Source organism: Chroicocephalus ridibundus, unplaced genomic scaffold (assembly GCF_963924245.1).
Source record: "Chroicocephalus ridibundus unplaced genomic scaffold, bChrRid1.1 SCAFFOLD_26, whole genome shotgun sequence".
Taxonomy (NCBI): domain Eukaryota; kingdom Metazoa; phylum Chordata; class Aves; order Charadriiformes; family Laridae; genus Chroicocephalus; species Chroicocephalus ridibundus.
In genome coordinates, this window is record NW_026961775.1 from 2389515 (window position 1) to 2416739 (window position 27225).

Below are 27225 nucleotides of genomic sequence, written 5' to 3' on the forward strand. Positions count from 1 at the left end.
CCGCGGTGGGCGTTGCCCTGTGACGCGCGGCAGCATGGCGGAGCTGGGGTCGCCGCGGGAGGTCGCGCAGGTCGGTTGGCCCGGGGACACCCTGGGGACACCCTGGGGGGGGGACGGGACACCGCTGAGACTCTCCCGGGACCCCCCGGCCCCCACCCGCCCGTGGGCGGCCCCCGCTACCGGGTCGCGCTCATCGCTCGGTCCCCCCCCGCCATGTCCGCGTGATCCCGCACCCGCTTCCGGGTCCCGCCGCGGTTCTGGGTCTCCCCCCCATCCGAGGGTGCCCCCCCACTTTCTGGCTGCGCCCCCCCGAATATCTGGGTGCCTCCCCCCATCTCTGTGTGCCCCCCGAGTCTCTGGGTACCCCCTCCCCATCTCTGGCGTCCCCCTCCAGTTTCTGGGTGCCCCCCCATGGGTGACAGCCCCCCCAGTCTCTGGGCGACTCCTCCCATGGGGGCCCCCCCAGTCTCTGGGTGCCCTCCCCAACCCATGGGTACTGTCCCCCCGCAATGTCCGGGTGCCCCCCGTTGCCCAGGTGTCCTCTCTCATCTGGGTTTCACCACCATCACCCTACCCCCGGGTGCCGCCACCCCTGGTTGCAGCCCCCCCCCACGCCCCCCCAGGAGGAGCTGCCGCCCCACGCCCTGCCCCCTCTCTGTCCTTCCTGGTGCCCGAAACCGAGGACCTGGAGGACCTTGACACCTTCCACAAGGTGGGTGTGGGCACGGGGGGTGCAGGCAGGAGAGGGTCCAGGCAGGCGGGCGGCGGGCAGGAGGGGGTGCAGGCAGATGATGGGGGCAGGCAGGACCTCCCCCGACCTCCAGCTGTGGCAGGAGAAGCTGCAGCAGGAGCTGGAGTTCCTGGAGGCGGGGGAGGAGCACGTCAAGGAGGAGCAGAAGAACCTGAAGAAGGAGCTCCCGTCCCTCCTGCTGCCACCCCTGTGTGCGCAGGGGTTACGGTGATCGTGACCTCGCGCCCTCCTGCTGCTGCTGCTGCGTGCTCAGGAGTCCCATGTCACACGCGTGTGTGTGCTGTGTCTGGGCTTCTGCTGACGATGGTTCTTCCAAAAACCCCATATTGGGGTGGGGACCAAATACTATTTTAGTGGCATCAGCTACTCAGGCACCCGTGATACCACCCATGTTCCTGCTCCTGCCCTACCAGGTACGCGGCCAGCAGTGACTTCACCAGCTCCTACACAACCCATGTTTCTGCTGGGCTCCTCAGGCACCAGTGACATCGCAGAGACATCCACAAGCCAGGTGACAGCTCCTGGCCTCTCGTCTGCGCAGGCACCAGTGACCTCCAGGCACCTACACAATCCCTAGGCCTGTTCCTGGCCCACTGGCTACTCAGGCGTGAGCGACCTCATAAGCACAGACGCAGGGCGTGGGCCTGCTCCTGGCCTGTCAGGTGTCCAGACATGAAGGATCTCACCAAACCTACATGAGCCGTGGGTCAGCTCATGGCCTGTCAGCTGAGCGGGACCTCACAAGTCCTTGATTTCCATTTTTATTAACTCATTCGTGTTACTCATCCCGTTTGTGTCCCAGAGCTCAAAATCCACCTTTTTGAGTGCAAGTTGAAGGTAAGTGTCCATTTAGTTTTAGGACCATCCCTACCCCACCCCAGAGGAGACCCCCCTCAGACCCATAGGGCCACCCCATAGAGCTGCCCCAGCCCCACAGGGCCCCGCACCGTGATGGTGACCAGGATGGGTTTGGGGTTTGGGTGCAGGTTGGGGTCCAGGGAGAAGACGCAGAACTGCACTAGGGAGGTACGGGATTGTAGGAATGTGTCTGAGAGAAAATGGCCATGTGAGCCAGCCTCCCTGCTGTGAGAGATTAGATTAAGGGCAAAACAGGTGGTAGAAGATGGAATTAGTACATGGGAAAAAAGGGACTGAGAAGGCAGAAAACATGTTGTGCTAGTGACTAAGCAATTTACGACGCGAATTCTTGTAACCAATCTGATGTGTGAATGAACTGCATGCACAGCGCGTGGACAGTGTAACTAGCTAATCAGAAATAAGCGACTCACGTGTACAGCTACAACGCAGGGTATAAAAGATGATGATCTGTGCTTAATAAACGGCTTCTGTTGATTCACATTGGATCGTCTGGAGTCCAGTTATTTCTCCTCAGATGGTGACCCCGACGTGATCCCGATCGGCGCTTGGCTTGAGCAACGGAACGCGAGGGGCGGAAGACCCAGAAGGAGATCCACCGTCTGGAGGATGGCTCAGATGGACTGAGACCGGGCGGATTGGGCGGCAATCCGGAATAAACAGACAACGTGGCCACGGACACCCGGAGAGAGGTGAGCGGCCGGGGCAGGAGATGGGGCAACAAGTAACAAAAGAAGAAGGGGCTATATTAAGACTTCTCCTGCATATCCTCTCTAAGAGAGGGGTGAAATACGATGAGCGTATGCTCCGAAGGTTGTTAATATGGTGCAGAGAGAACGGATTCGCACCAGAGCCCCAGACAGCTTTTAAAGCAGAAATATGGGAGGCTGTTGGGAAAAAACTGTGGGAAGTGATAAGTAAAGGAGACAAAGAGGCATCACCGTTGGCGACGACATAGCGGTTGGTGTTATCGACCTTACAAGATATGAAGGCGGAGCGAGCCACAGCGGCCGGGGATTTTGCAGCATTACAACCCACGGGAGGGGGATCGAACAGGCCAGGTCCGAAGGTTTGGGACGATCCCCTGCTGATCCCCTCTGCTCCACCTGAGGAAGTTCCAGAGAAAGAAGAACCGATGGAGGAGGACGTTCCCTGGCCAGCACCGCCACCCTCGGAAGCAAGACCAACGGCACCTCCACCAGAGTGGTACAACCCCAGAACTGGGTTTTATGAAGGTCCACCTAAGCCTCCACGGCAACATGTTGATGTGCACCCCAGACCACCTTTTGATCCATCACTGTACCCACCGCTTCCACCGTCGCCTCCCTCTCCCGCTGAACAAGAATTGCCGCAAGGCGCATGCGCGGTGGCAAAAACACTGCAACAGAAATTGGAACAGTTAGAGAGAGAACAACAGAGACCATGGAAACAAGAGGAGGAGCAAGCGATATGAAATATGGAGAGGCGACAGAGGGGTGAAAGCGGGGAGGGGTATGGGGCGGCGGTAACAGGAACGCGGGAGGAGAGTTGGATAACGGGAACGTGGGAGGAGAGTTGGGGGGTGCGACCGCGGGCTCAGGGGAGCCGCCAGATCCGCAAGTGCATTGGAAAGGAATCATTCAAAATGCCTTGGTAGAGGGTATAATGTTACCAACAGCATTTCCGGCGATACTGGGGGGAACTACAGGAGGTCGAAGGAATCCCAATAAATGGGAGGGTCTTCCTTGGCTGATCGTAAAAGAAGCGAGAAAATTAGTGTATGACTTTGGCCTTAGTTCTCCCTACACTCAGTTGTTTCTTAACAGTTTTTTCACTACTAATATTATGAGTCCTTTTGATAGCCGGACACTAATGTCCATTATCCTCACACCAATGCAAGAACTAACGTGGAGATCAAGGTGGGAGGATGGTGTACAACGTGCAGTGATAGCGAATTTGAGTAGAGTGGAGGGGGGTCCGTTGCGGCTGGCAACCATGGAGATGTTATTAGGAACAGGTCCTTTCGCTGATGCTCAGCAACAAGCGCGGCTAGATGTCGCTATCTTACAACAGTCCGCAGAGTTGGCTCGCGAAGCACTGAGGACGTTGCCGGAGGATGGCAAGGTCACTCCCCCATATACGACGATAAAACAGGGCCCCAGCGAGGGATTCATGCAGTTTCTTGATAGACTAAGGAATGCGTTAGACCGGGGAGAACTGCCAGCGGCAGCCAAAGAGGCGGTATTTCAATCATTGGCCGTAGAGAACGCAAATCCAGCCTGTAAGCGTATCTTGCAAACTTTGCCTCGACACGCCACCATTACCGACATGATAGAGGCATGCTGTAGGGTAGGGACACCTGAAGAACAGGCAGGATTTTTGGCCTCCGCTTTTGCTGCGGCTGTCAAGCCCTTGGTCAGTAATCGTAATTCAGGACCGAAATGCTTTAAGTGTGGGAAGGTCGGTCATTTGAAGATACAGTGTAGAGTAGGAAAGCAGAAGGGAGAGACAGATATGACGCCTGCTAGGAGCGGAGGAACGGGAGGATTTACGGGCACATGAAATCAGTGTTAGAAATTTGGACATAGAGCATCTGAATGCCACTCAAAATTCCATAAGGATGGCACGCCATAGGGAAACGGGCTGATGAGCGCGGGGGGCCCGAGCGCGATGACACAAACCAGGCCTCAGGGTCAGGGTGCGTGGGTAGCGCAGCCTCTGCCACCACAGGGAGTGCCGGAGTGGACGTGGCAACAATAAAGGAGGTTACCCTTACAGACTCCCAAGTGCAGTGCATTCCTACTGATATGGAAGGGCCACTGGGGCATGGACTGAGTGCACTATTATTGGGACGATCTTCCATTACCAGACGGGGTTTGTTTGTGTTACCTGGGGTAACAGACGCTGATTATACAGGTCCAATTAAAATAATGGTATGGACACCCACTCCACCTGTGCATATCCCAGCGGGTACTCGCATTGGACAAGTCATGCCATTTAAGGCCGCCGTTCCGACGGCCGGAAATCAGATAAGGGGGGATAAAGGTTTTGGCTCAACAGGTAATGCCGATATATATTTAGCCCTGAAATCAGTAAAACAAAGCCCTTGCAGCGAGTTGCCCTAAGAGCACCAGGGGGTCAAAAGTGCGTACTTGATATGCTTGTAGACACCGGTGCTGATGTGACTATTATCAGTCAAGGTTGTTGGCCACCCTCTTGGCCCCTAGAAGACCCAGCTATACCCATAATGGGGGTCGGAGGAACTCAGACAACAAGAATAAGCAAAGAGGTGATCCAATGCCAAATGCCTGATGGTGGAGCTTGTTCAATACGACCGTATGTGCCAGTAGCGCCGGTGTGCCTGCTCAGCCGGGATGCTTTAAGTCAACTGGGTGCTTGCTTAACAACTGGGGGGACGGGTTTTCTGGGGCGGCCATTGGGGAAGGGCGACCTATTTTGAAATTGAAGTGGAAAACGAACGACCCGGTATGGGTGGACCAATGGCCGCTCAATTCAGAAAAAATCGAGCAATTGAGCAATTAGTACAGGAACAGTTGGAGAAGGGACATATAGAACCAACAACCAGCCCCTGGAATACACCCATTTTTACCATCCCAAAAAAGAGTGGCAAATGGCGGTTACTGCACGATTTACGAAAAATTAATGAGGCTATGGAGGACATGGGTGCTTTACAGCCAGGTTTGCCATCCCCTATCATGATCCCTAAAGGGTGGGAGATTCTGAAAATAGATCTGAAGGACTGCTTTTTCACCATATCCTTGCACCCCGATGACTATCCGAAATTCACTTTTTCTGTGCCAACAACAAATAAGAACGGGCCTATGTGCAGGTATCATTGGGTAGTGTTGCCACAGGGAATGAAAAATTCACCCGCCTGGTGCCAGATGTACGTAGCATGGACTTTGGCACCAGTGCGGAAAAAACACCCTGAGTGGATAATTTATCATTATATGGATGACATCTTGACAGCTGGACAACAATTAGAGTGTGACAAGGCTATTGAGGAGCTGCAGCAGGTACTAGGGAAAGCAGGGTTACAAATTGCACCAGAAAAAGTTCAAAAAGAACCACCCTGGAAATATTTAGGATGGGAAATATCTAAAACTACAGTTAGGCCACAGAAGTTGGAGATTAGAACACACATTTCGACACTGAATGATGTTCAAAAACTCTTAGGAGATCTAAACTGGGTTCGTACATTGTGTGGTCTTACGAACGAAGACTTAGCACCTCTCATGCGCTTGTTGCGAGGAGGCGGTGGCGTTGATGCCCCTAGGCAGTTATCCTTAGACGCACAGAAGGCGATGCAGATGGTCAGTGATAAGGTCATCAACGCCTACGTGCATCAATGGGACCCTGATCATTCGATAGGTTTATTAATTATAAATCATGACGAACATCCTTTCACTTTAGTAATGCAATGGGTACAGGAAAGGGACCCGCTACGAATTCTGGAGTGGATTTTCTTATCTGGCCAACCAAAGCTTACGGTTACCCCGAGGGTAGAGGCGATGGCGCAACTTGTGATTAAGGGGCGTCAGAGGATTGTTGAGATATCCGGACAGGAACCTGAATATGTGGTAATTCCTTTAGTAGCTGAATACTTGCAGTGGGCCTTGCGACACTCTATGGCGTCACAGATTGCACTTTTGAACTATGCTGGGACAGTTAAGGTACATTCGCCTCCGCACAAGTTTTTTAGTGTGCTACAAGTAGGACAGATTGAGGAAATTCCTGCGTTGTCTCAATGACTTGTCCAAGGGCCGACAATCTTTACAGATGCCGGGGGGATGACACAGAAAGCAGCAGTAACATGGTACACGGACAATAAATGGCATGATATTGTGATCACGGACTGTAAAGGGTCCACACAAAAGCTAGAATTACGCGCTGTACTAGAAGTGTTTCGCAGGTGGACAAAAGGAGGTATTAATATCGTATGTGACTCCTTATATGTGGTTGGAATCGTTCAACGAATGGAGCGTGCTTTGCTGAAGGAGGTCAGTGATGAGCAGCTGTTCACCCTGCTCCATGAACTGTTGCTCCTACTCAGTGAACGGCACGATCCTTATTTCATCACCCGTATTCGCAGCCATTCGGGGCTCCCAGAAGGTTTAGCTGAGGGCAATAGACGAGCTGATAAACTTGTGGCTCCTGCATGGGCCGCACCACCTCCAGATAAGTTTGTGCAAGCACGTGCCTCTCATACATTCTTCCATCAATCTGCACGAATGCTGCGCAGACAATTTGGGATCTCGGAGTCTGACGCCCGAGGTATAGTGCAAACTTGTGCTGATTGTCAACCATTTATACCTAACTTCAACCCAGGCGTCAGTCCCCGAGGGCATGGACCTTTGGAGTTCTGGCAGACTGATGTAACCCATGTGTCAGAATTTGGAAAACTGAAATTTATACACCTGAGTGTAGACTGTTATTCAACTGCAATTTGGGCAACTGCGCAGACTGGTGAATGCAGTAAACATGTACAAAGACATTTGCGATGTGCGTTTGTGGCCTTAGGCGTACCGCGTGTGATAAAGACTGATAATGGCCCAGGGTACGTAGCCCGTTCAACAGAGGTATTTCTACAGCTGTGGGGCATTACACGTGTGACTGGCACACCACATTCTCCGACGGGTCAAGCCATAGTGGAATGCATGAACCAGTCTTTAAAAAATTTGCTTCAAAAACATAAAGGGGGAGAGCAAGGGCTGAGCCCTTTAGATCGACTGAACAAAGCCATTTACGTCCTGAACTTCCTACGCCTCCCTCAACGCTGCCTTGTACCTCCAATCGTGCGGCACAGCGCAGGCCTGCAGAGAGACCTGGGGGATTTTAGGCAGGAAAATGGCATGGTAGCAGTTAAAAACAGTGTGACGGGGAAGTGGGAAGGACCGTGTAGACTATTAACCTGGGATCGAGGATATGCCTGTGTCGTTACAGATGCCGGAACCAGATGGGTACCAGCTAAGTGGATAAAGCCCTGGTTTGAGCAGACGGATTCGAATGAGTTACCCCACAACACCAACAACAATGGTGAGGGCTGAAGAAGTGCAGTGCCCTAGGTGTGGAACTGTGACCCATGGATCCTTGTGCCTTGTGAGGATTGTCGAGGCTGGTGGTGGTTTCAAAGACCACGTGCTGCGGCCCGGTTATCTGTGTTTTAATTCTAGTGTGCTGTGTGTTTTTATAAGGAATTAGGTAAAGTGATAGGGTATGCTGTCTGTTTTTAATCCGGTGTGCTGCGTATATTAATTCCGGTGTGCTGTGTGTTTTAATAAGGAGTTAAGTAAGGTGACAGCGTGTGCTATGTGTTTTAAATCCGGTGTGCTGTGTGTTTTAATAAAGAACTAAGTAAGGTGACGGGTTTAATTCGTTTAGCTATTGCAACAGGGCATATGGAGTCAGGTTCACCTCAACACGAGCTGGCTGAACGACAGGAGATTAGGGAAGCCTACCATTCACAAGGACTGGCCAGGGTGTGTGACATACAGTGCCGTTACACGGTGCTGCTGCCAGAGGTTTGGTCGGTTCCGGAGGACCAGTGGGAACAGGTAGTACGTCACTGTAGCAACAGGTTCAGTCATCTACAGCGCAGAAAGAAGGGCAAGGGTACTGATATTTGAAGATGCCACTGGGAATTAGTGTCGGGCTTATCCTCGTGATTGGAAGTTGCAGCTGAGCACAAAATTGAGAACCCTTGGTATTTCGGCTTCTTTTAATACAGCAGGATTCAGTTCAGTTTACCCAACATTTAACATGTCCCTAGTGAACTTTTGTGGAGACACCACAGGGGTGATGATTGATTTCTGCTGTTGGCTCAGGGTCATGGATGTGAAGATTTTGAAGGTATGTGTTGTATGAACCTTTCTGAACACTCATCATCCATTCATAAGCAGTTACGGGAGCTGAAGGATAACATGTCCAAATTAAAAGTGGTTAAAAATGGTTTTGATGATTGGTTAAGCTCATGGGGTATAACGGGATGGTTATCAGACTTACTAAAACAAGGGCTCATGCTATTGTTGGTTATATTATTATTGATTATGGTAGCCTCGTGTGTTCTCCACAAAGTGACTGACATGATAGAAAATGCCATGCATAAGGTCTGGCTGGCTCAAGAAGAAAAAGGGGGTATTGTAGGAGTGTATCTGAGAGAAAATGGCCATGTGAGTCAGCCTCCCTACTGTGAGAGATTAGATTAAGAGCAAAACGGGTGGTAGAACATGGAATTAGTACATGGGAAAAATGAGAACTGAGAAAGTAGAAAACATGTTGTGCTAGTGACTAAGCAATTTACGACGCGAATTCTTGTAACCAATCTGATGTGTGAATGAACTGCATGCACAGCGTGTGGACAGTGTAACTAGCTAATCAGAAATAAGCGAGTGGTGTGTACGGCCACAACGCAGGGTATAAAAGATGATGATCTGTGCTTAATAAACGGCTTCTGTTGATTCACATTGGATCGTCTGGAGTCCAGTTATTTCTCCTCAGCAACCTCTGCCATACATCTGAGCTAGTAAGCTACATATGAAACTCCTGTCACTGCTAACGCCTCGAACCATCCAGTCCATCGAATGACCGAGGGGTGGAGCGGAACTCCTCCTGATTCTTCTAGACAATCTGCTTCTCCATTATGGACATGTCGAGCACTTACCTGGAAAATGAACGCCTGCGCTCCTTTTGCACCTTTTGTATTCCATCAACTCCTTAGCAAAAGCATTTGTTTGACCTTTATTACAATTAGAGTTTGACCTTTAGGACAAAACGACACCAAGAAACAAACCGTGCCCAACGTGAGAAAACGTATACTGCATGCAAGCGCAAAAGGTGCATGTCCTATTTAAGCAAAACCAGTTTAGAATTCCTGTAAGTTGAAGGGACAGTTTTAGAATTACGTTTGTCTTCTTTTAGTTTTGCACGTTTGCCATCTGCAAGAGAAAAGCCTGTTGAAAAAAATACTATGTCATTTTTGCTTATGCCAGATGCACTTCAGCGTAACTGCAGTCCAGTACGCTCTCAAAATACAAAAATGAAAAAGAACAAACACAACTTCCTTGAGCCAAGTACTTACTCCTCTTCCAGTCGCTGGTGTTCTCTGTAAAACTCCTCCCTAGATAAAGGAGGAGCTTGTGTCACTGGGATGGGATCGGAATGCGCCGTTGGTACTGCTGTTGGTACCCAGGCTGATGACGTGTTTGCAGGAGCTGGGGGATATCCTGGAGGGGAGTCAGTGTAGCTGGCAGATGGAGGCTGACCAGGTGGAAACTGGGGAGGAAACTGTGGTCGTAGTGCCCCCGGTAGAAGAGGAAGTGCTTGGGGTGGTGGAGGGTACAAGGAAGGTGGAGGCGCTGGCACGAAGACTGCTGTTGATGCTGGTAGCGTTGGGGCTTGGGTCCTCTGGGTATGTTCACCACGCAGGCGTCCTCGACTGGAACTTCTAAAGAAACCCAAATACACGTGTCACCGTTTGTTACACTCTGCTCTGATTTCAGAGAGGAAAGCGAACGAAGCCGGAGCGTGGTGGCGAGCACTGCGTGTTCTCAGCCTAAGCATTTTTCTCCCTGCTTCCATTTGAGACTACGCTCATTTCTTGATCCTCACACTTGCCTCCCACATCCTCACCCCCAGCAGTTCCCTCAGTCTTCTCTCCCTATACGCAGCTTTGCGACTGTGGATGGAGGCTGCCCGTGCTTAGGAGAGACTCCCATGTGCCAAGTGCCCACCGCTCCTCTACCAATCCTTGATACACCTCATACTTCACACTTCTGACCTTCAAAGTACTGCACAAATAATAACTAATCTTCTCTCAAACGTCTTTGGACTTCTTCCACGTACGCTTCCTATGTTGCGGACTCATGATGATGTATTTGGCCTGTTCTCACCCCCGAATTGTTATTTTCTTGCTTACTGAATTTGAGATTTTTAGATAATCTGTGGCATGGACCCTGGCTTTTGTTTTCATTTTTCTTCAAGATTTTATAAACACAATGCACCCTTACAATCTGTCTAGAACAAATATATACCAAAAGGGAGGACTCACTTGACACGGCAGTAATAGATCAAACAGACTCTTCTCTCTCTCTCCAACTGAGAGAAAGCAGCTTGGCTATTTGAGATGACTAAATGGAAGGAATTCAAAATTGTCATCATATAAGAACGTTGACTCTTCCAATAATTTGCTCAATCAGTATCAACTAGGTTGTTAAAAAAAGAATGCTGGAGGCCGAATTCTATGGGGAAATCAATTTCTTCAGCCCGATTCAGCCAGTAATCAAGAGGGCATCTTTCCACCTGATTCTTTAATTGTATTTCATTTGTAGATGTACTTACGGTTTCCTCAAAAAGTGTTAATTTTTCAGAGTCCTCTTTTCAATCGTGTACTGGAGTTTTACTTTAAATCATCTTAGTGCCATCACATATGCCCTTTGTCAAAGACAATTAAAATCAAACCATTTCAAAACTAATGGGAATCACAGAATCATAGAATGTGTTGGGTTGGAAGGGACCTCTAAAGGCCATCTAGTGCAACCCCCCTGCAGTCAGCAGGGACATCTTCAACTGGATCACGCTGCTCAGAGCCTCATCCAGCCTGGCCTTGAATGTGTCCAGGGATGGGGCCTCCACCACCTCTCTGGGCAACCTGGGCCAGTGTCTCACCACCCTCACTGTAAAGAACTTCTTCCTCATGTCTAATCTAAACCCGCTCTGCTCTAGTTTAAACCATTGCCCCTCATCGCTACATGCCCTTGCAAACAGCCCCTCCCCAGCTTCCCTGTAGGCCCCCTGCAGGTACTGGAAGGCCACAATAAGGTCTCCCGATTACCACTTGTATTCTCCACAGCTATCTGGGCACGCTTACCTCATTATAATTCAGCTGTTATCTAAGTTATGTGCTACGGCCTCATTTAACAGGTTACGAGCAGTAATATACTGAATTTCTGCAGAACACTTACAGGTCCCAGCCTGGCCTGCCACCCGCTGAGCGAGGTGTACTGGCTCTCGTTGGATGACCTTTCAGAGTGGGGAGAGGAAACAGAAAAAAATCCCGTTCAGTTTATCTGATGATAATTTCTGAAAAGAAATTCTAAAGTTTTAGTTACTTACCAGTCGTGGGCATTGATTGCCCTTGGGGGCCCAGAAGACTTGGTAATGCTGTTTGTCTTAGTACAGGAATCTGACAGCCCTTGTGAATAAACGCAAACAGTTGGAAAATGAGCTCTACTAAAATACAGGACTCACTGCATATGTTGAAATAAAATTTACCTTCTCTTCCAACAAACTGCTGACTGACAGAGAGGAAGATCTAGAAAGCTCAGCAGCAGTCACCAGAGCACCAGGAGGTATAACAGTATCAGCACCGCTACAAAACACATGAATTTTTGTTATTCAAACAGTGTTTTGATGTGCTACTGGAAGTATAAAGTCCAAGGTGAGAAAAGGCTGACTACTGTAAATGGAAACAAATAAAGAAAAAGTAATCTTCACCAGATCTACCAACTGGAAGTTGGGCGATTCCACATGAAGCCCTGAAGAGAAGTCTACGTGGAATACTGGCATTCAAAGAGACAGCTCACTGGAAACAGAATTTGTTAAGCTGGCTGCACACGGGAGGATTAGAGTACGTATAACCCACATGCTGAACCTCAGTTTTGGATGATGCAAGAACGGAAATTCTATTAGGAATCAGCTGTGTTCTAGTTCGGAGGCTGCCTGAGAGGTTCTTTTGAATTGTGAGCCCCTGTATTCAACAGTACGGCGGAGCCTGACAGCCTTCTGGACAGAGTGGCTGTTTGCATTCAAGGCATCGAGCTGAAAGAAGATAAACCCTAAACTAGAGTTCAGATTTTTCACGTGTTTTCATATTAATTCACTGGGTTGCAAAGTTAGACTGTCATGTTTGTAAATACTTCAAATGTAGTGTTTCAATGTTTGTTATCCAATCTGCATGCATCACTGACTACCCTGTGACTACTGAGGATGGCTCTGACTTAACGTACCATTGATGGCAGAAATACTGTAGGAAAAAGTAACATGAAAACACCTGATCAATGTTACCTCCAGCTGGTTTTACACTTTTCATGAGAACATGAGATCCTCAGTACTACACAGAAGTGAATGCACTCAAGAAGGTCTGGCATAACCGAATGGTTACTTTAGGAATTCCTAGCCACTTCAAATCAGAGGGCTCCTGGGGAAGAAAGGTTCCTCTCTCGGGGTAAACCTGGACTGAACGACTGACAGGGGAACCAAACAACAAATACTTCTGAGAAGCTTCTTGCATGAGGTGTACTTCCAACTTATCAAAGTGTCCTCACTCAAAGTAAAAAAAAATAGCTGGAACTGTCACTGATGTCACTAATGAATGTCACTAAACGTCACTCGCTAGCAAAGGAGCGCAAGAAGAAGAATCTAACTTCAGCGTTTCATATTCATGTTGCTCTATAGCTTTACTTACCGAGAAGGTCTATCTGGCTTTTCAGCACGGAGAGGTAGGGGCACTGCTGGAGGGAGATCAGGGACAATGACAGAAGAGGGACTTACTGGCAGCCAGGCTGCCACAGGTGACGGACCAGGGGCCAACAATGCCAAAGCAGAAGGAGAAGCCAGAGAAGCTAACGAAATCATTAGTGGCGCCTGCTGTCTGGACATTTTTGGCCGGAGCAGAGGCTGCAGGTTGCGGGTTATTGCTTGTCTCATGAGTGGTGGTGAAGGTGGTGGCGGTGGCGGCTGCCACTGCTGTTGCTGCTGAATCCGCTTTCTGTAGCCAGTTCCACTGTTGAAGTTGTTCACAGCCTAGAGGCAGAAAAACATTTACAAAAACGTACTACGAAACGTCAGTAGATAGGCGAACAAAAACCTCCACAGAGTAAAATTACTGGTGTATTCCTGGAAATGCCACCAACCCTGAAATAAATCAACGTGCGGATACACAAACACAGGACGTTAAATAGTGTCAGTAACGATTGGCACCTCAGAGTATCTGCACTTAAAGTAATTCTGTGTTAACATTTAGTTAACATTTAGTTAACATTTTAGTTAACATTTAGTTGCCTGGTGAATTGTCAATGCTAGAACAGCAGTGCCATTCTTCCCTTATCCCCACGTACAGGTATTTACCTGATCTTTGAAGCTAGCAGCATCTATCCTCTCATTGTGGGGCAGCATTACAATACCAGGAGAGGGTGCCGTCCAATCAGAAACGGAGCATGCACTGACAACGCAGCACTAAGCATACACGTTTTAATTAACCCCCAGTGTTTAGAAGCACAACTCTGTGGCCTCCAGAATTACTAGGGAGTACCTGAAAGCACTGCAACAACTACGGCAGTAACATGCCCAAAGCTGACATGCAGAGCCACGTAAATTCAGGGTGTTTTGCTTGCAGACACTTCATGAGTACCAGGATGCTGCTGTACTGTTGGTGCGAGACACGCTGTAACTCATCACTCTACTCTGTTGAGAACCAACACTAGAAAGACATGGCAAAACCACAATTTAATAACATCTTTTAATTGTGGGGGAGAGGGATATCTTTAAGAAGGCCGAAAAATACGACCATTCAAACAACGCTAATGTAGCTGACATAGAACGTGTCTGTACGAATGCAGAAATGACAGCAATAATCCTGTAGTCGGCAGTGCATTTGAGTATCTGTAATTTTAATCAATACACCCGATTCTCTGTCCTCCGTAAATCTTAGGAATACAGAATTAAAACCTGGAGCACAGACATCGGCTTAGGGTAAAAACAGACTTAGAAAGATAACCAGGAACATTTGGTAACCTGCTCAACTGCGTACTGAGTTTCAAGTTTGGAAAGGATTAACTATTCCTTCATCGTACTCACACAAAAGGCTTTAGGACACTGTTCCTTTTTCTCTGGCCTTAAACGGACATTGTCTTTAGGAAACTACTAGGAATCCTTTATGAATGAAACTTCTTGTTTGCATTGCTCGCCAGCTGGCAACCCTGGGTCTTTCCTCTATAGCTAGTACGCAAAAACCCCAGATTTGGGCCGTAAGAATACCCTCCAGCCCAAATGCAAGAAATAGTCAAACACTGAGACGCAGGCTCTTCTGAGATGGGAACAAAGCCTAAGATGACACTACAATGTGTATCTGCCTGTACTATAAAAGCAATAAAAGCAAACACATATAATAAGGAATTTCTCCATCTGGAGATCCATGTAGAGACCATGGGTCTTGGAACAATCAGCCCCAAGAACAAACCCACTAGAGGCATCTGAAAAGTTACAATTGGTGGAGTGTGAACCCCATGTCCCAACAGCACTAAAAATGTCAGCCTGCTTTGGGGCAGATACATTAAAATCTAGCCCATGACAACAAAAATTAACAGCAGCTTTAACAAGAAAGATACAAGCTGAAAGCCCCTGTAAACTAGTATAAATTTAAAAAGCTATCCCACCAAAACCCCTTAGAAAGAATACAATGGTTTATGGATACTTACCTAACAGAGGTTTTGCTGGTAGCTTTAACTCCTCCAACAGGGATTCTTCTGACAATCACCGATGAGTTCTTAGGAATCAGGGCATTGTCATCTGTGTATTCTGAAAACAAGAGAAACACAGGAAAAAACCCTAGTCCATTCATAAGGATTAAGGATTAATACATAATTACACAGCACTTCAGAGAACCCCTTGACAGATAGAAAAGCAAACGTTTGTATGTCACATCGCGCTTTTATCGTCTCAACACACTAACAGTACATTGCAAGAAATCTTCAGGTTTGAGAACCAAACACAGACAGCAAAATTTGTCGCCTTTTTTAAAAAGCAAAACGGTCTCAATGGTCACTAAAAGAGAGTCTGCTAATGCATGAGGTTCTGTCCTGATCTAACTCAAGTTGCTTTTGCTTCTGTTAGGCTACAAAGCCAACAGATCTCCGGAGCAGAACAACCCACAGCAAAGTCTCACCTGCATAAACCAGAGTCTAAAGTCTGTCTAGCTTGCCCTGCAACAAAACAGGCACCGAGCTAAAGCATGAAAACGCCATTGCTTCCATAGCTGTTAACTCAAACAATTCACCTAATGCCACCAGTGCTCAAGACTGACGGAACGCAGAAGAGACCCTGCCATCTCTGTCTATTTCTTGGAGCATCTTCCACCAACAACCACACTTCTCGGCCTCTCAGTGCTTTACATTTGAATGGAACCCAAACTGGCAGTGCTAGAGTTTGCATCACAGAACTTTTGGCCTTTTTTGAGCTTGCTTTCACAAGTAGGGCAGAATTGGCTCAAACTAAAGTGGTATCTCCCCTCTGAAGCTAATCATCTCCTTTGAATTAAACGTGAAGGGACGTGAACTCTTTCAATTCCCTTCTTGCAGAGCAGAGAGACTCAAACAAAACTACATACGAAGACAGCCTCTAAAAGCCTTTAGAAAACAGTGTGTGCCTGACGCTCCCCGTGCTTTGCCTCGGCTTACACCCTGTCAGTCTTTTGAAACGGAGGAAAGCCTTCTGACCTTTTACATACGACCCAAAAAAACCTGCCCTTACTACCTGAGATACTTGGACTGAGCAAGCTTAAAATGCAAAGACCTTCCCATGAGAATGGTTGTCTATTGTACTTACACCAGCTGGATATGACTAACTGTTTTAAAGCACTACCAGCAGCCGTTCCCCGTAATCTGCCTACAGTTTCAAATGCTAAAAGCCCTTACCTTTGCAGAACGATGGCCTGAAAACCAAAGATACTGGATAGCAAGCCAAGCTCTGTCAGGGAGATTTTGCTCAGGGATCAGACCCAAAACAGGAATAGTTCACAATTTATGCATCGTTTTTCAGTATATTCTTCCTATGGGCATGACTTCCTTTGGAGTTAGCGGGAGTTTGTTTTGAAGACATCGCATCACAGCATTACTAAAACCGTCAAGTGCGTGCTGTAACACTGAACTCGAGCAAGTTCCGAGCTGCAGAGACAGTCTTAGAAGAGCACTCTTCTTCCTTAAAACTAATCACCCAAGAGCGTTCAGAGTCCCATTTTTGGTTTTATACTTTTTTGTCTTTTGCCTGATAAGCAGAATAGCACATTCTCCAAGGGGTTTGAGACAGAATGTTACAGGGCAGGAAAGAGGACTCAAGAAACCTGAGTTCTGGAGTTTACTGTTCTACCACGGTATTGTGAGAACATCTATGATAAGAAATTCAGATCAAATTAAAAGGAGGCAAGTTTAAATGCGCTATTCTTGAGTATGGGCTTTTTGAAGGGAATTCTGCCCTCACAGAACACGCCTCTAGAGTAAGCGTGGAAGAGGACATCCCCCCACCCCCTCTGTAAAATAGGCCCCAACCATCCCTTTGCCTTCCCGGCATCTCTAAAAGCATCATCTCATATTTTTCCACTGAGCTTTAAAATCCTCTTTACTTTTACCTCATACTAGCTTTGCTTCTATTACTAGATTTCCATTGTGAAAAGTAGCAGTTACTGAACTGTAAAAGCTTGGAGTACCCAGAAAAATCTGAACAAGGAGGCCATCTTCACTCAAGCTTCACTTTGTTCTTTCCAAGATCATTTCAACATTTTGTCAGGACTGCTGCACAGACAAAGGTATAAAATGCAATACTGTATGTCCGCATATAGGAATTCCAAACATCCCACTGAGGCAGAAAATCCCGGTCTGTTTTTTTTTTCCCTTTTTTTCCTGAAGGTGACTTTAAGCATCTACATCTGATGAATAACAACTGGAAGTAACGGTTATGCATATAAACCAAAAAAGTTGGCATTCATACATATTACACCAAAACGTATTCTCTAGCTGTGCTCTGAAAACCACTGGGGTATTTTGGTGTTTTCGCATGGAAAACACCCTTACCTTCACTAAGTATCTGTGCCACCAGTGTACCAAGTTTAAAAGATTACACGCATTTTACAAAGGTCAAAGTGCAACACAACCTACCTAGAGGAGGATCGTGTCACTGCCACACACGACTGATGCTCTTTGAAGCAGGAAAGTTAGCCCCTTTCGGCCCTTTAGGCAAAGCCCCTTTAGGCCCTTTAGGCAAAGCCCCTTTCGGCAACCCCACGTTTAAGGGAACCTAGTGAAGCACATGCTTTTTCCTCACTGCCCTGAGGCCCCGCGCCCCCACGCACCTTCTTCGGTCTGGGCGTTGCTGATTTGCAGGTCACAGTTGGCCGCCTTCAGCTTCTCACGGCCCATGATCCGGCACTTGAGGTCGCGGAGGGAGATGTGGAGGCCGTCGAAGGTGACTATATCGTACTTCAGCTTGGAGAAGAACTTATAATGCACAGCAGACATGGTCGGGGCCAGGCGGTGCCTGCTACGCAAAGGCATCTACCACAGCAGATGGTGTCACGGCCTCCACACCGCGTCAGGGCCCACGGCGGCGTGGGGCAGGGCCCACTGAGGGGCTGGGGCCAGCAGCGCAGGCTGAGGGCGAGCGGGCCGGCAGTGCTCAGAGGCTGTGGCGCTCTGCCATGGCCAGGCCCCGCAGCCTCAGGCAGACTCGGCTGGGGGAGGCCTCAGGAAGGCCCCGCCTCCCAGCCCCACAAGGTCTCCAGCCTGGGGCTGTCAGCAATGGCGCTGGGCTGTGGCGGCGGGGCCAGCCCGGCTCCTCCTGGCAGCCCAGGCGGAGGGTGGGCGAGGGGGAGCGGCCCCCGTGGCCCTGGCTCGGCCTCCCCTCCCTCTCTGGCAGCAGACAAAACCAGTATCTGATGAAACACAACAAATTTATTCCATGAACTGGGTGCGGAGAGCACAGCCCCGCAGCTCGGGGCTGGCACCGGCTGGGGCTTTGCTGGGAAAAAACAGGCGAGAGTCACCCTGACGTCCCACACACGTACCTCGTGCCGGGACCTGCCAACCCGTCCCTCTGCCCAGCGCCCCCACGGGATGCAGAAAGCAGCGCTGCTGGCCCTGGTGTGGTCCTGAGCCATGTCGCAGCAGACGAGTCCTTAACCAGCAGGCCTATCATGTTAAACTGACATTTGAGAAGTGATGAGACCCTAGTGGTGCACGAAAGCCTATTTTAAAAGTCGAGTTCTGTACAGGACTGCCATGGAAATTGACTGTTTGGAAAACAGTCTGTTCCCCCACTCAATTTGCCAGCAGTCCAACAAACCCACGCTCGGATTTCTGTGCCTCGGCCTACCTTCCTTGCCCGCTGGAGTCTTGCAGTGCATTACCAGCTCAAGTGATCTAGCCCCAAAGGTAACCCTACTGAGGCGAGATCTTTCTATGAGAAACAACATCTTTCAAGGTCTTGTACATAATGGCACAGGAGGGATAAAAACCTTTTCCCGTGTCTAACTGAAAACACCTGGGTAAGTCCGGCTGCTGGCAGGAAACACCCCAGAATTGCCCCTAGATTGTCAGCAAATCAACAGTCAGGGATGGAGCACCAGCCACATCCCTTGCCTTTGGGGATTCACAAAAGCCCAAGCCTGCTGGTGAAGTCGTTACTCACAGGAGTCGTTCCCCATTGCGGCCATGGCTCCTCGTCAGGAACAGAACAGAGGGGGAAGCTCTGGGTGACAAAGGATGCCAGGACGCGCTCCAGAAAGAGAAGATCAGCGCCAATCCCCTCACCTGAGTGCAAAGAAATAGTTGCACCCCTACAAAATAGTTAAAAAAAGAACTCCAAGCCAAACCCACAGCACAGCATCCCCCTCTACAACCGTTTCAGCGGTAGTTACAACCGCTGCACAGCTGCAGGCTGATGGCCCTGCTGGCCCTGTCACAGGACTCTCACTGACAGCAGTTACCAAGGCCCTTTTGGAAGACTGCACTGTGCGTCACCTTCACTGGAGAGGACCTGCTGCTTCCCTGTGGCTGCCTTTAGCAGCAGAGCCCTCTGGTTCTGCAGCCCACACTTTCCCACCTTGGATGCAGGAGGGACCGGCTTTCAGCCGCTGCTTTAACAGCTGCCTTTGCTGTGCTCCTCTGCTGTCTCCCTTCCTGCCGCATCACTCAGGGTGGGATTCTTGTCATTCCGGACTGAGCCCCCAGCACATGCTAAAGAAACAACAATTAGCAAATAGGAACTCTACCCATAGCGCATACCTGGACAGCCTATCAAGGTGTAATAGCTCATCCTACCCTTCCCAAGGTAGAGACCAGCCTATACTTTGATCCCGTATCTCCCTACTGTACCATCTCTCCTAAAGCTCAAATCGTAATTACCTTTGCAAGAGGATGGCCGTTGAGGAGCAGTGGGCAGTAAACCATCACTGGTTGGAAAAAAGTAGCCAAGCAAGTGGCAAAGGAAGGAGCCGAGTTATCCCGAAGGCCAGCTCAGCCCAACAAAGCTCAGGGAGCTTTGGTCCTCCCTGTATCCCATTTGTGTGTTGATGGCTCACCATTTGTGTGTCAGAGCCATCAGACGGACGACCCCGTCCTCCTTGAGACACCCCTTGGGGCAGCCGTACCCAGCGCCGGGTGGCTGGATGTGGCCTTTGCTCCATGGGGAGGCGCTTCCTGGGAGCAGGATCTCTCACTGGGGCACTGGGAAGCCCTCCTGAGGCCTGCATGCCTGAGGGACGGCTCTGCACTGCTCCATCGCTCACCAAAACCAGGGGCGGAGGAAGGCTGCCCTGGTGGCCTCCAAAAGAATCAGCTCCCCTGGGCTCCTCTGCGGCCACCGGGCACCTTTGCTGTCAGGCGGCTCTCCGCGCTGCTCTGCCAGCTTAACCAGCACCTCTTGCCCTCCATCTCTTCCCGCTCCTCACCAGCACTTCTCCTCCCTCCCCTCCCCGACCAGCTCCCCCCTGCTCTCCCCGGCCCTCTGGCCCTTCCCGCCCCTCTCCCCCCACCCCGCCGCCTTCTCCCAACCTTCTCTCCCTCCCTGACCTCCTCCTGCCGGCCCCAGCCGTGCTCCAGGGCCTGGCCCTGGGCCAGGGCAGCCCCGGGGAGGCGGCCATGGTTCCCGCGGGGTCAGAGGGCAGGAGGGGGCGCCCCGGGGCACGCTGGGAGTTGTGGACCCGGCAGGAGGCTCCCGGCGGCCATCTTGTGTCAGCTGAGGGGAGGCTGGCACAGGCCGACAGGACAGATCTGCAGAGCCGGGAGCTGCGGTGAGTCCTGGGCCCTTGGGCTCCTGTCAGCCCTCTTCTGCCTCCCTGTTCCTCCCTGCCCTTCCTCTTTCCCCCTGGGTCCTGTTTTTCGCCTCCCTGTACCTCCCTTCCTCTCTCCTGCTGTGCTCGGCTCCCTGTCGCCCTTTCTCTTCTCTCCAAGTCCCTCTCTCTCTCTGTCATCCTTCCTCTCCCTCTACTTTCCCCGTCACCCTTCCTTCCTGCTCCCTGGGCCTCTTGGTTTCTCTCTCTCTCTTCTGCACAGAGGCCCCAGGCTGAGTGTGCAGCTCGCACTGTGCAGTGAGGTCAAACCCATGTGGCTACTGGACAGACCTCTCTCTCCCTGCTGAGCACAGAGTAACTAGGTTTGGGGGGTTTTTAGCTGCCTCAATTAAGCGACTCCAGTTAGATAGTATGAACCCTGGCTTCAAAGTTTTACTCTGTTTTTTTTTTTTTGTTTACTCTGGGACCAGTTAATGAAGATATGCCACTATTATGTACTGGTAAACAGTGGGTTCACTCATTTGTCTTCCTGTTATGTCCACAATGAACAAACAGGCTCTATTAAGACTAGCTATATAACATGAGCTTTACAAAGTAGCTTGACTAGTCACTGTGAGCCAAATCATGCTTGCTTTACTTACAGGATTGTCCCCCCAATCATTCTCCTTGCATGAGAGGCCCTTCAGATGAGCTTCTATTTTTGCATTTTCCCTGGGCTATGCCATTAGCTGGGATTTGTTTGTTAAGTAGAAGATTAATGTCAAGCAATTTTAACACGTAATCTGATCTGGAATACTTGTTTACTGGAGTTGTTTACCCAATGGTAGATCGTGGACAAGAACAAATGATTTTATTGTTGTATTAAAAAAAAAAAGGTTCTGAATGTGAATGGAAAACCGTTGTCTGTATTCACTTACCTTTCTGTTCTGATGTATTTACTGATGCCTGTCTTTATTCCCAGTCACGGAATTCATAGAGTCGGTTCTGTGTGAGTAGCACGCAGTCAGTTTGGTTTGAACTAAGCCGTGGGCAGAGCACTAGCGTAAGGTTTGGACCCAGAAATGTGCACTCTTGTGGGCCTTGTGTCAAATCATCTATTTGTGCACAGAAATAAAACACACAAAATCATTTTCTAAAAAACTTCAGGCTGCTCTTAGTTTCACCTTTGCCTCTTCTCCGCTAATCAACATTATTTTTCTTGCTAGAAGGTGTACAAGGAGTTACATTCTGGGTAAGAGCTAGAGTCAGGGGGGTTTGTGTTTTCATTGCTGTTTTGTCCTCAGAGGGCTGCTGAGAGTCATGGTCACTGTCTTGTCAATCTTCTCAACCTCTCCTCTTCTGGGGAGGAGCAAGTAAGCGAGCCAGTATCAGGATGTCTTTTTAAGGGAAGAAGCTTAGTTGAAGACAAGAGGATGTATTTACACTGAGACTGACACAGGCCCTTTTCTGTGCCTTCATTAACTTAAACAAAGTCTGAGCTGAGTGGAACAGAGCATGTGCCTCTCATGTTCCTGCACAGGGGCTATAGGGTAGAAACGCGTGGAGTTCACAGCATCGGGAGGGACAGTGCCTGACAAGAGAGTGGGATTTTCCTGAAAAGGGAGGAATGAGCTGAGAAAATAAAAAAAAGTGGAGGGAAGGATGGGGCTACTCCCACAAGAAACCTTTCCCTTTTGTCAGATCTATGGGTGCAAGTCAATAAAACCCAAATCCTTCAGCAAGTTGGAAGACACCTTGTGACCTTTCACTTCCCCAAGTTTTATGCACAGTTTTGACTTCCTTAGGGGGTGGATGATGAGAGGGAGTAGACAGCTGAGATCAGATTTAATTTACTTATTAATTACTTGCTAAACTTTGTGTCAATTAAGAAGTAGCGCTGTTGTGAAGACAGAGGGGTCTTGTGGCCAGAGAGGAGACTGCTAAACTAGGTTGATAGTCTCTCCTAATCGGTCTTCCTTGTCCTTTTCTCCTTTTCACTGGTTCCTTTGACTCTTCCTTGTGCTACTTCTCTCTTCTTAAAGCAAGGATAATTTGAATTCATATTCTTGCAATGCCAGTACCTCTTTCTGGGATGTTCTTCAATGGAAGGGTTTGAGGCAAGTGACAAATACCACCATGAAAAGTATATATGCAGTGGTGTTATGCACATGCCTGGAATACTGTTGCCATTTCTGTCGTTATAGGTACTAGATATGGGGAGTGTCTGTTGCCAAGATCATATGCATAGTTAGCATCTTATATTTTGCCTGTAATCAATCATCCGTCCTACGAGGGTATTGCCTGGACCTTTCCAGTGCGTCTCTAATTGTGGTGTTTAAAGCCTGGGTAGCTCTCTGTTTTGTAATGTAGATATTGAGAGAGGGGAAGAACCACGAAGGGCAGTCTTGCAAGTGGCACATACGTCTGTTGGCTAGAGATGTTAAATATGTTTATTTTAAAGTACGTTTTTCCAAGAGAATTTCAAATGCCATTTTTCAGTTGTTTTTTTTTCCTAATTTCTCTGCTACTTCTTTCTGTCCTTTACCACCCTACCAGTTTCATGACAAGATAGATTCGACTCTTGAGAGTCTGAAAGGCACAGTTGAACGTCTGAGGCAGCCACCTTCGATCTCAGCAGAGGTTGAGAAGACTAAAGAGCAAATCAGTGAAAATAAGAACATGTCAGTGGATCTGGAAGAACTTCAGCCGGTGTATGAGACGCTTAAACAGAGAGGGAAGGAAATGATTGCTCGCTCAGAAGGAGCCGATAAGGATATATCTGCTAAAGGTAATAGATGGAGGAAAGTGTCATGTAGTGGAAATGCAGCAAGCTGCAGCATATAAAAATGTTCATTTCTGATGACCACTGCTCTGGGGATTGTGTTCTCCTGGAGAAGCTGGAGAAGATGTATAAAAGCAAAGTATTTGTTTAAAATAATTCGTCGTGGATATGACCTTTGTTTTATTTTTTAAGGTTGTGGTGGTTGTTTCCACTTAAGGTTATGAGTCGTCCTGTAAAGAAACAATTTTACAGTCTAAATTTTAAAAGATACCCATATGTTTCTGCTGTAGAACTGTAGAGAGATTTATGGCCAAGAATCGTTTGCCAAGGTAGTAATCTAGTTCCTCTGTTGTTTAGCTGTTCAAGATAAACTAGACCAAATGGTCCTCGTTTGGGAAGACATCCAGACCTTGACTGAGGAGAGGGAGGCCAAATTGCTGGATGTAATGAAACTAGCTGCAAAGTTGTGGTGTAGTCACGTGGCTCTTGCAGCTACTATTAAAGATACTGAGGAGCTCATTGGAGAACTGGAGGGACCTGGAGTTGACCCATCTGTAGTCAAGCAACAGCAAGAAGACACTGAGGTCAGTAGAAAGTATTTTGTTGACTTAAAGTATTTTATTTACGGTATGCGGAGAAAAGAGAGACTTACTATGAAATACCACAGGAGGCTATTTTTTTAGAGACCAAGAGGGATAATTGTGTAGGAATTTACTATAGTGATATCTCGAGAGTCTGTGGTAAATAACATGTACCAGTTCTGAATTGCAGTGAGCATGCAACAGGTGCCTGTCCTTATATTTGCATATCTGCTTATAAACACGTCTATAATAAGCACGTCACTGAGACTATTGAAAGTAATACATACTTGAGATTCCCTGAGTAATAGGCAACATCTAAATGAAAGGTGTACGCATGTATCGTGCTCTATGTATTATGCTCTAAGCCTGTAATTATTCATGCTGATAGTTCAAGATTTGAGGGTTGACTGACAACCTCTGAAAAAGAAAACACTCTGATTAAAGAAATCTAATTGAAAACTTCCTGTTTATTTTTCTTTAACTCATGAAAAGTGACATCATAAGCCGTTGTTCTAATTTAGACTGGTGTCAGTTGATTTCACTCTGACCCTGCAAAGGGATGCTTGTGTTTTAAGCGTCAGATTGTAAGTCCAAGGGACTTTAAAGAAACCACAGGCCGAATCCTGCCATGTCCTATCTTGAAAACAAGCTGTACATAGATTATTAAAGTTAGTGTGAGCGGCATTGATTTTTTTTTTCTCTTTGTAGGCTGCTAAAGACGAAATTGATGGACTGCAAGAGGAACTAGCAACAGTTCTGAGCCTTGGCTCTGACCTTGGAACTGCTTGTGGAGAGCCTGACAAACCTATTGTCCACAAGAGCATAGATGAGGTATGGGAAATGCAGGTGCTTGAATCTGCTACGCCAGGTGCTTGTTCAGCTGAAATTGGTATATCCTCCCTGCCCCCAACACATTTTGCAAATAGACATTTTGCGGCAAATGTAAGATACCCCTGAAGCTTTTATGATAACGTAAGGTTTGCTTTTCAAGTAAATGGATCTTGGCTCGTATTAGTTTAGAATGTATAGACAATTTTATTGTATTGATTTATGGGTTAAAAGTTCTGTAAAAGACAGAAAGGTTTTTTGTGGAAATAGTCACTGATGAATGCAATAGATGGCTACTTTTTGCAATAGGAATGCTGGAATAAATTTGAAACGTATCTGGTTTATGCCAAGTGCGACATCTTGACTGAGACAATCCTGCTTGGATGACTACAGAGTACTGACAATTTCTCCAGTATTCAGCAGTGTGTTTCTTTTAAGCTACCTTTTTGATAAGGATGCAATTCCAAATGATTTAATAATACTATTTCCCATATTGACTGTAATCCGTAGGTTAATGAAACTATTCAATAATCAGTATTGAATTTTACAGCTTTTGTCATCCAGAACGTCGAGTGTATTCTGAAGGAAAGTAACTATGCAGTGATAAGGAGAACAAGAGTTTTAACATGGAATTAATGTGAACTATTCATGCTTAGTTTATTGGTGTTATTGATGAGTGAATAATGAGTGAACGCACATTATACAGCAGCAGTAACGTTCTTTTGTCCATTGGAGTAAATTTCACCTACTTGCAGGTGAATTCTGCCTGGGATGCCTTAAGCAAAACAAGGAAAGACCGGGCAGATAAGCTTGTTGGAGCTCTGCAGGCAGCTGTTCCATACCAAGATGGACTGCAGGTAAGATGGTGTGATACACCTAACCCAATCTTGAGTCAATAGGATTTAACGTGGTTGTAGTCAAAAATGTTACGTGATTGGGAAGGTGACATGTGTCACTGATTCTAGCGACTGTTTTCTTCAGTAGGCAGATATTTTTTCTCGGGGTTGGTTGGGTTGGAGGTTTTTCTTCCATTAAAGACTAAGTCTGTTTGGGTTGTTTTCTGCATGTAGTTGTTCATATACTCCTCTATGTATAGATTCGAAATTGATGTCCCCTTTATTGGTAAGACCCAAGTTTATAGTAATCCTGCTCACATTTCCTGATGGCAGTCAGTACGTAACATAATAGGCGAGTTGAAGGTGTGACATGTTTACATGATCTGAAAGGAACAGAATACAGGTCCGTATACTCACCTGCAGCTGTTTTCTTTGAGTGGAGGGCAGTGAAAGAACTTCAATTTTATTCCACCTTTTTTATAAGTGAAATATTTCAGTTTGACTATTTTAAGCCCAAAATATTAACATAATGTTACTGGACCATTACAGGAATCCTTAGCGTAATTATACTAAGAATATAGACATACTGGAGCATCATTCTTAGCGTAATTTATCCAATCACAATACTTTGGAAGATGATTCACTTTTAAAATCGGTAGGTAAACTTTCCAGCAGTTTTTTAAGATATCTTTTCTCTATATGTGCTGTATTTTATTTCATTGTTTTGCCTATTCTTTGCAAGTTTTGGCTGAGTGGCAGGCCTCATGTCTTTTGTCAGTGAATGGCTGATGGAATGGAAGATGGAAACAGTAGAAGGGTTTTCATGGTCAGATTTTGCAAAGCTCTCTTTTTGCCCAGTGGAATTACTGTCCTTCTTGGTTCATTGCATCTTTAAAAACAGAGTTTCACCTGACACTGAGGGCAGTTGCTTGTGTGTTCGGTGCAGATTGAGCAGCAGAACACATCTTAATAATAATGTAACATCTTGTTTTCCGGTGCACCCTGGCTATGATTTTTCTCCAAGGTCTCTTATTTTCACACTGCCCAGAGGTTGACTTGTAGGGTTACATTAGGAACATTGCCGTTGCTTTAAGAGCTTTGTATTTCCTGGGGCTGCACGTTGTGCATCCTACAAGCTTGGTACTTTGTACAAGAACTGTATTTAACTGCCGCCTTACGCTCATTTCAATAGACACTATTAAAAGTATTGTGGGCAGATTGTTAGCTACAGCTGCCTCACCCTGTTGAGCGTGTTGGGGGGGTTAGTTCTCCTTTTCCCAAGGAGTTGTGTAGCAGTGGGCAGCTCTGAGAAGCCGTCCTAAGCCCTTCTCCGTAATGAATCACAGATAACAGGCAGGAGGAAAAAGGGCCTGGCAGAGGTATTTTTTCCTCTGTGTAATTAATTGCCCAGAGTGCTATAGGTGTTCTTAATCTTTAACTGGAGTGTTCTTGAGGTTGTTCTGCATTATATCAGGAGTAAGGGAAGTACCCACAAAGCCTCAGATCTGGGGAGAGTTCATTTGTTTTTTGAAGTTCCA

General features: G+C 47.7%; 2 protein-coding genes and 1 long non-coding RNA gene across 3 annotated transcripts in view; 1 reads left to right on the forward strand and 2 right to left on the reverse strand.

The window, feature by feature from the left end:
• The window catches only part of LOC134509675 (antigen WC1.1-like), a gene marked incomplete at both ends in the record, with an annotated part of 338008 nt that overhangs the window by 140559 nt on the left and 170224 nt on the right, over positions 1–27225 (reverse strand). The gene's annotated exons all lie outside the window — the stretch shown is intronic.
• On the forward strand, positions 10–25582 carry LOC134509744 (uncharacterized). The gene is made up of 4 exons (XR_010069397.1): positions 10–70; positions 1165–2319; positions 23217–23448; positions 24732–25582. It is a non-coding gene; the product is annotated as an uncharacterized LOC134509744 (long non-coding RNA).
• Positions 11800–17910, reverse strand: LOC134509730 (E3 ubiquitin-protein ligase RBBP6-like). The gene is made up of 5 exons (XM_063322338.1): positions 17745–17910; positions 15100–15199; positions 13089–13426; positions 11897–11993; positions 11800–11816 (listed from the first exon to the last, which is right to left on the reverse strand). Exons 1-3 carry the CDS (start codon positions 17908–17910, stop codon positions 13420–13422), a joined length of 273 nt encoding a protein of 90 aa, XP_063178408.1. The 3' UTR covers positions 11800–11816; positions 11897–11993; positions 13089–13419.